At 42.2% G+C, this 12769-nt stretch overlaps 1 protein-coding gene across 5 annotated transcripts in view; it reads left to right on the plus strand.

Annotated features, from left to right (window-relative positions):
• The window catches only part of mcf2l2 (MCF.2 cell line derived transforming sequence-like 2), a 216638-nt gene extending 204192 nt beyond the window's left edge, over positions 1–12446 (plus strand). For 3 of the 5 annotated variants that reach the window (XM_034881481.1, XM_034881482.1, XM_034881484.1), the window contains exons 28-32: positions 566–646; positions 4353–4424; positions 4898–5008; positions 11702–11811; positions 12293–12446. In XM_034881481.1, coding sequence (XP_034737372.1) covers positions 566–646; positions 4353–4424; positions 4898–5008; positions 11702–11811; positions 12293–12409 — 491 coding nt within the window. In that variant the 3' untranslated portion in view covers positions 12410–12446. The remainder of the gene's footprint in view (positions 1–565; positions 647–4352; positions 4425–4897; positions 5009–11701; positions 11812–12292) is intronic. The other 2 variants (XM_034881485.1, XM_034881486.1) reach the window with 2 other exon arrangements.
• The last annotated feature ends 323 nt before the right edge of the window (positions 12447–12769 follow it).

Raw genomic sequence — 12769 nt, forward strand, 5'->3', positions numbered from 1 at the left:
GGAGAGAGATGAGGCTAACGTTAGAAGTTCTGCGAAGTCTGAGAGGAAGGAAGGGTTGGGTTTAGGTGGCCGGTAGATACTTACCGTCATTCTTCTTCTTCTTTTATACAATTTCCAAATGATTTATCTCATAATTTTTGACGATCTTCGTGTGCAGCTTCAGATAGTCGGGATTTTTTCGACCCCCTCCTAAACGTGTCCACTAAGAGGGGGGAAATCAAACCCCCCCTCCTTTATAGACCAAATGGTATATGCTAATATATATTTTTATGACGATCTGCGCGCGCAGCTTTAGATAGGGGGGTCTTTGATCCCCTCCTAAACTGGAAAAGGGGGATTATGCTAATTAGCGGCCCCAACCTAGTAGTGTTAACTAATAACTACTAACTTCTTTCCGCTTTGCACAAGTTTTTTCATTTAATTGAAATCTATATAACACCCAACTTTTCCTTCCATTCTCCTCTGATTTTCATTTCTTCTCCCTTTACTTAATTTCACTCTTTCTGTCTCTGCTTCCGGGTTTCTTCATGCTTCTTCCTTCTTTCTGACTCCTTTGCGGCTATAGAGCCTGCTGTTAAGGAGGCAGTGGTCCCCCGCCGCTTCTCTCTTGCCTCCTCTTCCTCCTTCGCCACACGACGCACAAAAGGTAGCAAGTCTTCCTGCCTCCACATTTTGCTATTTCTTGCTTTTACACTTTGTCACAACCACTACTCTTACACACATACACAAAAACATCAAACTTATGAATGTACACGTACTGTAAACAAAGGTATGCAGCAAGGTAATTATTATTATTATTAGTTATTTTCATGATACAGTGTAAAACAAAAAAGTGGGTAACTGTACAGTAAGGGGTCCGTGTATATTTTGGTTATTTGATTTTCCTTTCATAAACAGGTATTCTTCTAAAAAAAAGATGGCACACTCCAGTTTTTCACTTTGTTTAAACGACATGCAGTACTTAGAAAAGTGTTTGGAGTACACTCTAGTGTTGTCTGTGATCTGAGATAAGAAATGTGTTAGTGTTAATGTTGAATGTTGACATGTAAATTAAAGGTTACAATTTGTAAGATAACATTATGTTTTTAGACATTATCTAAAAATAGGGTTCAACATCAATCCTTATAGTGGCGTGATTTTTTGAAAATCAATGAAAGAAAAATGGCGCCCGATGTAAAAGCTTCATTATAAAAAATGTTCATTCAGCTCAGCAAATACAAATGAATGCCTTTTCATTTATTTAAACACACTGCTGTGATAGCTTAGTACATGTTTGCTTGATTTTTGGTATAGTCCCCACTGGAGAAAAATGCATCAGCCGCCACTGCCATCCATCCATCTTCGTCCGCTTATCCGGTATCGGGTTGCGGGGGGAATAACTCCAGCATGGGACCCCAAACTTCCCTTTCCTAAGCCACATTAACCAGCTCCGACTGGGGGATCCCAAGGTGTTTGGAGATACAATCCCTCCACCTAGTCCTGGTTCTTCCCCGAGGCCCCCTCCTACCTGGCCTCCCATAGGGAGGCGCCCAGTAAGCATCCTTACCAGACGTCCGTACCACCTCAACTGGCTTCTTTCAAAGTAAAGGAGCAGCGGCTCTACTCCGAGCTCCTCACAGACGGCTGAGCTTCCCACCCCATCTCTAAGGGACATGCAAGCTACCCTCCTGTGGAAACCCATTTTGGCCACTTGTACCCTTGATCTAATATTTTTGGTCATGACCCAGCCTTAATGAGGGTAACAGGTGAGGGTAGGAACAAAAACTGACCGTTAAAACGATAGCTTTGCCTTCTGGCTTAGCTCTTTTTTTGTCACAACAATGTGATAAATTGAATGTGCTACCGCACCCGCTGTGCTGATTCGCCAACCAATCTCTCGCTCCACTCACTCACGGACAAGACCCCAAGGTATTTAAACTCCTTCACTTGAGGTAAGGACTCATTCCATTCTTGGAGAAGGCCCTCCATTGGTTTCCTGCTTAGAACCATGGCCTCAGATTTAGAGGTGCTGATCACCATCCCAGCCGCTTCCCACTCGGCCATTCAGTGAGTGCTGAACGTCACAGGTCGATGATGCCATCAGGTCCACATCATCTGCAAAAAGCATGAGATCCTGAGCCCACTGAACTACAACCCCTCCCCGCCAAGACTATGCCTCAATATCCTGTACATAAATACTACTAACGGGATTGGTGACAAAGCGCAGCCCTGGCGGAGGCCAACCTGAAACCAGTCTCTTACTTACTGCCGAGAACCCGGACACAAATCTTGCTTTGGTCATACAGAGATTGGACGGCCCTGAGAAGGGCCCCCCTCACCCCATACTCCCGCAGCACCTCCCACAATATCTCCCGGCGGACCCGGTCACACGTCTTCTCCAGATCCACAAAACACATGTAGACCGGGTGGGCATACTCCCAGGCTCCCAACAGGATCTTTGCAAGTGTGAAGATCTGATCCATTGTACCACGACCAGGACGGAATCCACATTGATCCTCTTCAACCCGAGGTTCAACTAACGGCCAAACCATCCTTTCTAGCACTTTGGAGTAGACTTTACCGAGGAGGATGAGCAGTAGCCCTGTAATTGGCACACACCCTCTGGTTCCCCTTTTCAAACAGAGGAACCACCACCTGCCAAAGGAGCTGTCACTCCTCAGGCACCGTCCCAGATTTCCATGCAATGTTGAAGTCAAACAAGAAAGCCCCTCCACACCCAGAGCTTTCAGCATTTCTGGACTGATCTCATCCATCCCTGAGGCTTTGCCACTGTGAAGTTGTTGTAACTACCTCAGTGACTTCCAGCAGGGAAATCAACATCAATTCCCCATCATCCTCCTACTCTGCCTTTACCATAGAGGGCATATTAGCTGGATTTAGGAGTTCCTCAAAGTGCTCCTTCCACTGCCCTATTTCTTCCTCTGTGAGGTCAACATTGTCCCATCCTTACTGTACACAGCTTGGTCCACCACAGTGTTCCTGGGTTACCGCCCTTTGAAGCACCTAAGACCCTAAGACACAGCTTCACCGCCACAGCTTCAGCAATGGAAACTTTGAACATTGTCCACTAAGGTTCAAGGCCCCCAGCCTCCACAGTGATGCACAAAAAGCTCAGCTGGAGGTGTGAGTTGAAAGTCTGCCGGACAAGGGCCTCCACAAAACGTTCCCAGTTAACCCGCACCAGGTCTGTCCAGAGTCTTCCAGAGTCTTCCCCCACCAACCTGACCCAACTCACCATCAGATGGTAATTGTTGGACAGCTCCGCCCCTCTTTTCACCTGAATGCCCGAAACATACTGCCTCAGATCAGATGAAACAATTGTAAAATCAATCATTGACCTTTGGCCTAGGGTACAGCAGAACTATGCGGTCCTCCACTGGAGCCCCATACAGGACTCCATTCAAGGTCTCCAAGAAGGCTGAATACTTCAAAGCCTTCATTTGGTGCATATGCACAAACAACCAGCAGAGGGCCCTGGGCTTCCTCCAGGCAGGTTCACTCTATCTCTTCCTCATTCACTCATAGGGTTTATGAACCATTCTTTGTCTAGCCCCTCACCTAAGGCCACTTGGGACCCTACCAGGAGCACAACGCTCCGGACAACACAGCCCTCAGGTGCATATGGACACACAAACCTCTCCACCACGATAAGGTGATGATTCCTGGCGAGGCACCCACTGCATATGAGCCAATTGTTCTTCTTCTTTTACACCTTCACACTAGATGACCCTCCAAAGTGTAATTTCCCTCACAAAGGAAAAAAAATATTGCCTGCTGTATGAATTTCCAGCAAACACTTTATTTGCTATATGTGAAATAAAAAATAATTGAATATTTATGTTGGTTGTATGTAAGAAGTTAAATGAGAGTCAAAATTATAAAAAAGTTTTCACTTTGTTTTGGCACGCATATGAAGCAGTCTAGGAAGCATGAATTCTATATTTTGTCAAATAAATATTGAAACCGATGAGAACAGGGTTGCTTGAATTTCGCGAGAATTTGTAGTCTTCCAACACACATGATGGTTTATAATAAAGAAATGGAGATACACAGTGATTCACCAGCAAAAATGTATTTAATCACTGATGCAGCCAGTAAGAACTTGAGACCGTCTACTGTGTACCAAATGGCAATTATCACTCTGTTCCTAATGTTTTAAGCATTTAAGAATGGACACCTTTCTCTGTATGGCGATGGTAACACGCAATGCTCCATTTTACAGATTTTAATGTCTAAAAGGCGCTTTACAATGTTGTCTAAAATGGGTCTGGGGGTAATGCTGTGTGTGTTCCTTCTTTGTAAAATGTTAGTATCTAATTAAGCTTCTGGTTTATGTTATTTTCCCTGGCCAGGTACACTGTCTGCTAATGTAAAGAGCAAGAGACATGAGATAAAGAGTGATCCCACTCCATTTGGTTATGAAGGTACAGGAACATGTAAAGATATGTCATGTGTCTATCATGTACAGGCTCTGAGCATGTCATTTAGCATTTTCTTTGGATAATTAGGCACAACCTATTTGTGTGATTCCTTTATTTGTGGATGATGTGTAAAGAATGTGTGGTATGTGTGCACGTATTTACTGTATGTGCTTGTTCACGTTCATTTCTTGCATGCTGTGTTGACTTCTGTGATGTGATGTTTAAAATTGCATGAACATCAAATGAAAAGAATATCAGATAAAATGTGTTGGAATAGTTTTGGTGTGGTGAAGGGTTTATTTTTTGTTTAGGCCTATTGCCTATGTGGTTGATTTCTGCAGTAGAGTTGCATTCTTAACTAGATGGTCTGAATTTAATTTATGTATCAGGACCTTCATATTTGAAATTGTTTGTTGTTAATGATTTTAAGTCGCAATCATAATTAAAAGATAGTAAGAAATTGGGCTTCCCTCCAGATACTTTGCATGGTGCTTTGGCTGCAGTCAGGAAACGTCAGAGCACGACTAGCAGCACAGCAACTGCTGCTGGTGGTACCCCAGCTGTCCCTAGATCCACCTCCCAACCAGGTAACTGCAGAGGCGTTGAGTGAATTTGTTTTGGTTAATTGGTGTTTGGCAATATTATTTGATTCATTGTTTATTTTTTTCTTCTGATGTGTAACTTCCAACTTCTTTCTGCAACATGTTTATTTCTAACCTCAGATTGGTCTTAAACTATCTAATGTAATAACAGACTATGTGCACTAATGATTGTACAATCCTTTCTGTTTATTGTTCACTCTATTTATACTTAGAGTATGTATTTATTTATATTATGGGTAAAAATGTAATTGCATTAATGTGGTGCAGTGTTTCCCACAGAATTAGATTATGTTTGCGGTGGTAGCTGACCTGGGGGTGGGGGGGGGGGTCCATGGGAGGAAAGAGGTAGAGAATTCTCATGTTAATTGTACCGCAAATATTTTTGTAATCTTTTTAACAAACAAATAAAAAACAGCCTTGTGCGGTTATTCCATCCAAGTGCACACAGCGAATTTAACTGCAGTAGATGTGACAGAAAGGCGTGTGTTGACTAGTGTGGACTTCACTGGAAAACAGGAAATAAACAGATGTATGTGCACTGGCTGAATTAACTTTTATGCCTTTCTGTCACATCTACTGCAGTCAGATTCACAGTGTTCACTTGGAAGGAATAACTGCACATGGGTAGGCACTTGCAATGACATTTTGACCATGTTAAGAGGCTAAAAACACTTAAAAATTGCCCTGTTTAAGACAGTTGGGTGCTAACTCTACCAGGAGGATAACACGGTATGTGCAGCACCGATTGAGTTCATTTTTCTCTATACTGACAGCAGTCCACATTTACAAAAAACAAAGCTACGTGTTAAAATTAACCGGAATTCTCCTTTAATTGGCAGATTGCAAACCAAGCTATTTACAGTCGGGTCTGTTGTTTGTGGGAGAGAGAGAGAGAATACAGCGGTATGTGGCGGTCAACATTGATTGTGTGGCGGGTCGCCACAAGTACAGATGTGTTCACAGGTAACTTAAAATAGACTTTAAGTTACCGGTGAGTACTGTCCTGATCAGAAGAAGGCTATGTGAAGCAAAGCTATCAGCTAGAAGACCTCGCAAATTTCTCCATTTAAGGGAACAAACCAAGACTCAAAACCCATAGTTGGAGGATGCAACATAAAAAGGATGCCAGACAAAAGGTTTTAACAATTAAACCAACAAGCCACTTGGCAATCCAAGCCAGTTAAGTACGCTGAGAGAGTGCTGGGCAAGACTGTTGAAACTTGGCATCTTGTGACGCGTAACAAGTTTCTCAGCTGGTGTGTTAGTTGAAGGTTGTGGTTAAAGACTGTGGCAATGGTGCGGGTTGAATGTCTCATTCTGGAGCCGAGTGTCTGAATTTAAGATGTCTTGTGAACATTCGTGCCCCCAGAAGTAAGTTAGCCACGACAATGGGGTATAGTTCATTGAATGTCGAAAAAGGAGACCGGACTCCTTGTTGACTCCCCGCGGCTCCGATTTCCCAACCTTACAGACTGAGGGGAAGAAGCCAAAGAGCCGCTGGAAGCCGCTGGAAGCCGCTGGAAGCCGCTGGAAGCCGCTGGAAGCCGGGGATTGTTCGGCGCAGGAGAGGAGATCTGGGTGAAGCCGAGGCATGGTGACCTCGGACCGCAATCGGTGCCGTTAAGACATATGACGGGATCCGACAGCTGCGGCATGACTGAAATATGCCCTGTTTTGAATAGATCGTCGTTGACATCAGGTGAGCTTAGCCATAGCTCCGAACCCAGAGAGCGTGACAGAGACGCTGACCCTCTTGCGTCAAGCAATCAGAGACACGATCCTGGCTGCGCGGAACGCTATATGTAGGTTTGTTTGGTGATTAGAGGTGGGGTTAAGGTGTGGCCCTGCTCCCGAACCTAAGTCAACAAATTAACTCCATTTCAAAAACCTAAATGGGCCGCAACCAAAAACAACAAAACACACAAGAAAGACACACAGAGTCTTGCTGAGGCAACATTCCCTAAACATTATTTTTTGGTTTGGTTCAAACTAACCTTTAGATAACCATAAACTAACATTCCCTAAAGATTCTTTGTTAGTGTGTGTATTATTTTTGTGCATATGGGATATGAATATGTGTGTATATGTATGAATATGTTTTGTGTGTGTGCATGTGGGTGTGTGTGTGCATTGTCTTAGACTTCTGTCTATTGCAACTTCCTCTTCTCGCCTAAAAGATCAGCCCTCCAGATTGTTGAGAAGTGGTTTGAAAGACAACAAATTGTTAGAAATTTAAGACAAAAAACGGTCAATGTCTTCATGCCCTATGGTCCTGTGACAAGGTCCAGCAATTTTGGGCAGGATACATGATTTGGAGTAGGCCTGTGAGATGGCTAGAGTGGCAGCATTGGTAAAAATGTCATAAACGGTTTGCATTATTGAACGTTTGCGCTATAAAATGGGGAAATATGTCAGCTTTCTGGAGGGCTCCTAAGATGCCATAGTCTGGCTATCACCAGACCAAGCCACGGGCATAGTTCAAATGACTCAATTGGATCAAGAAATCAGACCAACGATCAGTGTGACGTAGAAGCGACAACGGGTTGATGCGCTTCGGTAGCATTCGGTGGCCACTATGTTTTTTTGTGATCACATTTTTTTATGGAGAAAAAAAATATAACCACAATATTCCCGAACAGTTACAAACAACACACTAGGACGTAGGAACGCGGCCCAGGGCACAAAATCACAGAGAGAAAAAACGGGTGGGAGCAAGACAAAACAACACAAGCAGAAACAGACACACACACTCACACAGACAGACACAAGACAAGGGACAAATCACACACAAATACAAAAGAAAAGGCTACAGAATTGCCTTCAAGGACTCTGCAATACTGTGCCAAAAGTCCCATGTACGTGACTTCCAAAAACGAAAGGATCCATGAACGAACAGATAAGCCATGAGGTGGCTTCCAATGGGTTGCAATCATCCTCTTAACAGCTGTAAGTCCAGAAAACACAGCACGTCTTTGAGCTTTAGAAAGCTGAAAGGCTGACAGGTCATTCATAATCAAAAAATTGACAGTAACAAGCACAGTAACATTATTCATTTAGAAATTTTGGATGCAATATTGTCCCAGAACTGACCAACAGGAGACCACTCCCAGAACATATGAAGAAATGTACCTTGTGCTTTTATTGGGCAGAAAGTGCATAAATGGCTGTTAATTATTTTCATGTGATGAATTTTCACAGGGGTGAGATGTATGAAATTGTAGTCAATCTGCTGATGGTCTGGATTGTGAGATACTTCTGGAATGTTAGACCCTATATTATGCCAGTTGTGAGCGGGGCCTGGGCAATCACGTGCCCAGATCTTCTCAATAGTAAGGTCAGTGCGGCCAGATACCACAAAGAACTGATAGAGCCTGGATACTATATCACAGTTTTTAAGCTGCACAGTAAATAACTTCCAAAAAAGGATGGAGGTGCAGAGACCTCTGCCACGGGACAATGTGTGCCTTGAGTGCCAACCTTAACTGAAGGTAAAAGAAAAAAGAGGAAGGTGGCCGACCAAATGTATTTTGTAAGTCAGAAAAAGGTAATTAGCCAACCTGACCAAAAATGTCTTTTAGACAATGAACTCACCTTTGTTCCCACTGTGGATCTGTTATCGGCCTCACAGCAATCAGGAGAGTTGTATTATTGAACAATGGGGAAAAGGTGTGTCAGTTACAAGCTAGATGGCAGTATGTTTCAGCTAATCTTGGAGCCAAAGCGCTGGCAGTGTTTATTAGAGCATTCCAGTGTGCTATTGTTTTTCGTGAAAAATAATTCCTGCTTTTTTTTTGATACTATAACAAAAATAAATGTGTCTTTTATTTGCTCCGTGTCACGCCAGGATGACGACAGTGACGCCGCCGTCATGCCCCCCCCCCCCCCCCCCCCCCCCCCCCCCCCCATTAGCTGAAAACTGTACCAACTGTATTGTAATATTCCTTCTTGTTACTGCACTCTTTTCAACTAATTAATTATACCTATTCTTTGCAGTCCACTCCTTTATGTATATGTTTATGTTTATGCTCTAAAGATAAGTAACGTTAATATTCATTCATTCATAACGTTACTGTTCATTTTAATGCTCAACGGTTTCATGAGGACATCCGTGTGGCCCAGAGATAAGACTGTTGTTGTGAAGCATTAACCATACAACTTACCTAATAGACAAAACATCATTACATCTTTTATATAAGTTGTATTTTTGTTCTAAATGGTCTTCATACATGACGATACAACAGTGAAAGCAGAAGGAACAGAATTGACATTTAAATAGATCCCATTCCTCTATTCGTATATGCAACATTATATGCTTGCAACAGTCATGCAACGTGTAATACAAAAGATAACAAATTTAAATACTTTTAATATAATTTTATTAAGAAAATGTGCTTGTAGTTCTGCAGGCTCCCCCCCAAGCCGTAGCTAGTCTGACGGGGACAGGGATCTGAGGGGGGACTTCAGACTCTCCATCAGGTGGAGGCAATAACAGCGGATACGTTTTAACGTAACGCTACTGTTAACGTTACCGGCAGACAATCAGCTGATCGCTATTTTGCTGCACGTCGGAATATGTAGAACTTGTTAAAATCACACTTCTAACACTAAAATCTTCTAAAGTGGGACGATAGTTAAACACAAACAACAATGTGCTACAACACATGTAACGTTAGCTTAGAACTTATTTGCCAATATGGTTAAACTGACGCTGTTAACTAGCTAAGGTTGGCTTGCTAGCACATCAAATTACGGTACCAATAAACGTTATAATTCGTGGTACGAAAATCAGTACCGACTGTAAAATTAACCAAATATACAAATACAGGTAAATTATATGTTAGACAGTATAGCAAAAAGACTAACGTTCAACATTGAATTGCTCCGTTGGTCTCGCTATCGCGTCTTCGGCCGCCATTATCAAAAGTTTTTCAACTCTTGTTAGCTCCGCCCCTTCCGCTACGTAGCCAAGATGGCAACCGTTGAGTGTGGAAAGTGTTCATCGATCTACACTCATATTTTTTTTAGTTTTGGGTGCACCATCCGGGTATTTAAGTATACTTAATTTGACCGCACTTCGACAATGTGAACGCACTATGTACTCAAATAGTTAGTATTTAGTACAGAAGTGTGCAATTTGAGACACAGCCCCAGGCTCTGTCATAGCACTCTCTTAGGTACTCCAGAAAGCAGACACATCTGGACTAAACCAAGTGAGAAGGGGTCTTAACACAAAGGGCCAGAAATAATATTTAAAGTTTGGAACAGAAAGGCCACCATCCTCTCTCCTCCTCTGTAAAGTAGAGTTGCGGCTGCTTTCCTTTCCAGATAAATTTGGATACTGCTGATTTTTAATTTAAGCCAATAGGCAGCAGGAGGAGCGAGAGGTTGTTGGCAGCTATGTTGAATGTAAACAAGAAGCTGTTTTGTCGCTTTTCAGTCGCCAATAGCGCACCAGGTACAGTGCCTTGCGAAAGTATTCAGCCCCCTTGAACTTTTCAACCTTTTGACACATTTCAGGCTTCAAACATAAATATATAAAAAAAAAAAATTTGTGAAGAAATCACCAACAAGTGGGACACAATTGTGAGGTGGAACGAAATCTATTGGATATTTTTAACTTTTTTAGCAAATAAAAAACTGAAAAGTGGTGCGTGCAAAATTATTCGGCCCCCTTGCGTTAATACTTTATAGAGCCACCTTTTGCTGCGATTACAGCTGCAAGTCGCTTGGGGTATGTCTCTATCAGTTTTGCACATCGAGAGACTGAAATTCTTGCCCATTCTTCCTTGCAAAACAGCTCGAGCTCAGTGAGGTTTGATGGAGAGCGTTTGTGAACAGCAGTTTTCAGTTCTTTCCACAGTTTCTCGATTGGATTAAGGTCTGGACTTTGACTTGGCCATTCTAACACCTGGATACATTTATTTGTGAACCATTCCTTTGTAGATTTTGCTGTATGTTTGGGATCATTGTCTTGTTGGAAGATAAATCTCCGTCCCAGTTTCAGGTGTTTTGCAGACTCCAACAGGTTGTCATCCAGAATGGTGCTGTATTTGGCTGCATCCATCTTCCCCTCAGTTTTAACCATCTTCCCTGTCCCTGCTGAAGAAAAGCAGGCCCAAACCATGATGCTGGCACCACCATGTCTGAATAATTTTGCACGCACCACTTTTCAGTTTTTTGTATTTGCTAAAAAAGTTTAAAATATCCAATAGATTTCGTTCTACTTCACAATTGTGTCCCACTTGTTGGTGATTCTTCACAAAAAATATTTTTTTTATATCTTTATGTTTGAAGCCTGAAATGTGTCAAAAGGTTGAAAAGTTCAAGGGGGCCGAATACTTTCGTAAGGCACTGTAGATAAACCAGTTTTGCAGAATTAAACATGTGGGTTTCCGGACCAAGCTGAAGGGCGAAATCAAATCGGCGGCAAAGTTGTCTTGACTTGGTGGTCATATTTTGCTAGTATTACAGTCATTCTTTCTGTGAGAAGCTTGGCTAGTGGTTTAATTTCAAACAGACTTATCAAGCTTTTATAATAATGTGAGACAATTTGCTAAACTGCACAGCCGAATTACTATCCTCTTAATGAAATATAATAAACTGCCAAGTGATACAGTAATATGCCATGTGTTTATGAGTACATTATGTTGGTTAATAATGTGTATTGATTCCCCTCAGGCTGGGCCCAGCAGCGACTCCCTTCCATGGACACAGACGACTTTGAGCCAATCCCCTCCAGTGCGGAGGAATCTTCCAACTCTTCAGAAGAGGAAGGCCACAAAAAAAATGTATGTAATGCTCAAGAGTACAGGAAAGTTTGACTTTGAGCATTACTGGGCCTACTTTCTGAAATGTTTTACTCCACCAAGGCCGAAAGTTGCAAATACTTTTATATTGAATTAAAACAGGACATGACTTTAGTACCACTGACTCTTCATTGTCAAACCTTGGCATTAGTGAAAAATGTAGCAAGACCTGACCTATTCCGTGCACTGTTTTTTTTTTTTTTTTTAAATGAATGATTGTCCGGGTAAAGCAAAATAAGTGATTTTTTACTAAACACACTCAAGACACTTGATAAAGACTGTCAATTGTGGGGTTGGAATGGGTAGGATTATAGCTGCACACGTCTGCTAGATCTGTGTGACAGTACAGTAGATAACCGCACAAACAAGACACACTGTTGAAGCCAGGTATTTTACAACATAAACCTTATCCAAATTGGAACTGGCTAAATGAACGGTTTGACTCAGTCATTACTTATTGCAGGATGACAGTGGTCATTTCCCGGTGCAGCTTACCTATGAGTCCCGTGAAGCGCGAGACCTCTCCAAGACGGGTGACCTGGTCCAGTTTCTGAAGGAAGCACAAAGTGGACAATGGTGAGTTCCAGTTGGCTTCACCAAGAACGTAGGAAGTCCGCCAGCTTGTTCCTGCTTTCTCATTGTTTCCCCTGTTTTGGTTTCCTTTGTTTAATAATAATAATAATAATAATAAATTTTATTTGTAATGCACTTTACATTTAAACAAATCTCAAAGTGCTACAGTCAAGGTCATAAAAGCAAGGTAAAAACATCAAAGTAAAATATCTATAAATAGTGCAACAACATTTTTGTGCAAGGTTAAAACTTATAAGTTCTGCTAAAAAGAAATGTTTTTAGTCCTTTTTTAAAAGTCTCCAAAGTCTGTGGTGCCCTTAGATGGTCAGGGAGGGCATTCCACGTCCGAGGAGCGGCAGAGCAGAAG

The sequence above is a fragment of the Etheostoma cragini genome, chromosome 9 (genome assembly GCF_013103735.1).
Source record: "Etheostoma cragini isolate CJK2018 chromosome 9, CSU_Ecrag_1.0, whole genome shotgun sequence".
Classification (NCBI taxonomy): domain Eukaryota; kingdom Metazoa; phylum Chordata; class Actinopteri; order Perciformes; family Percidae; genus Etheostoma; species Etheostoma cragini.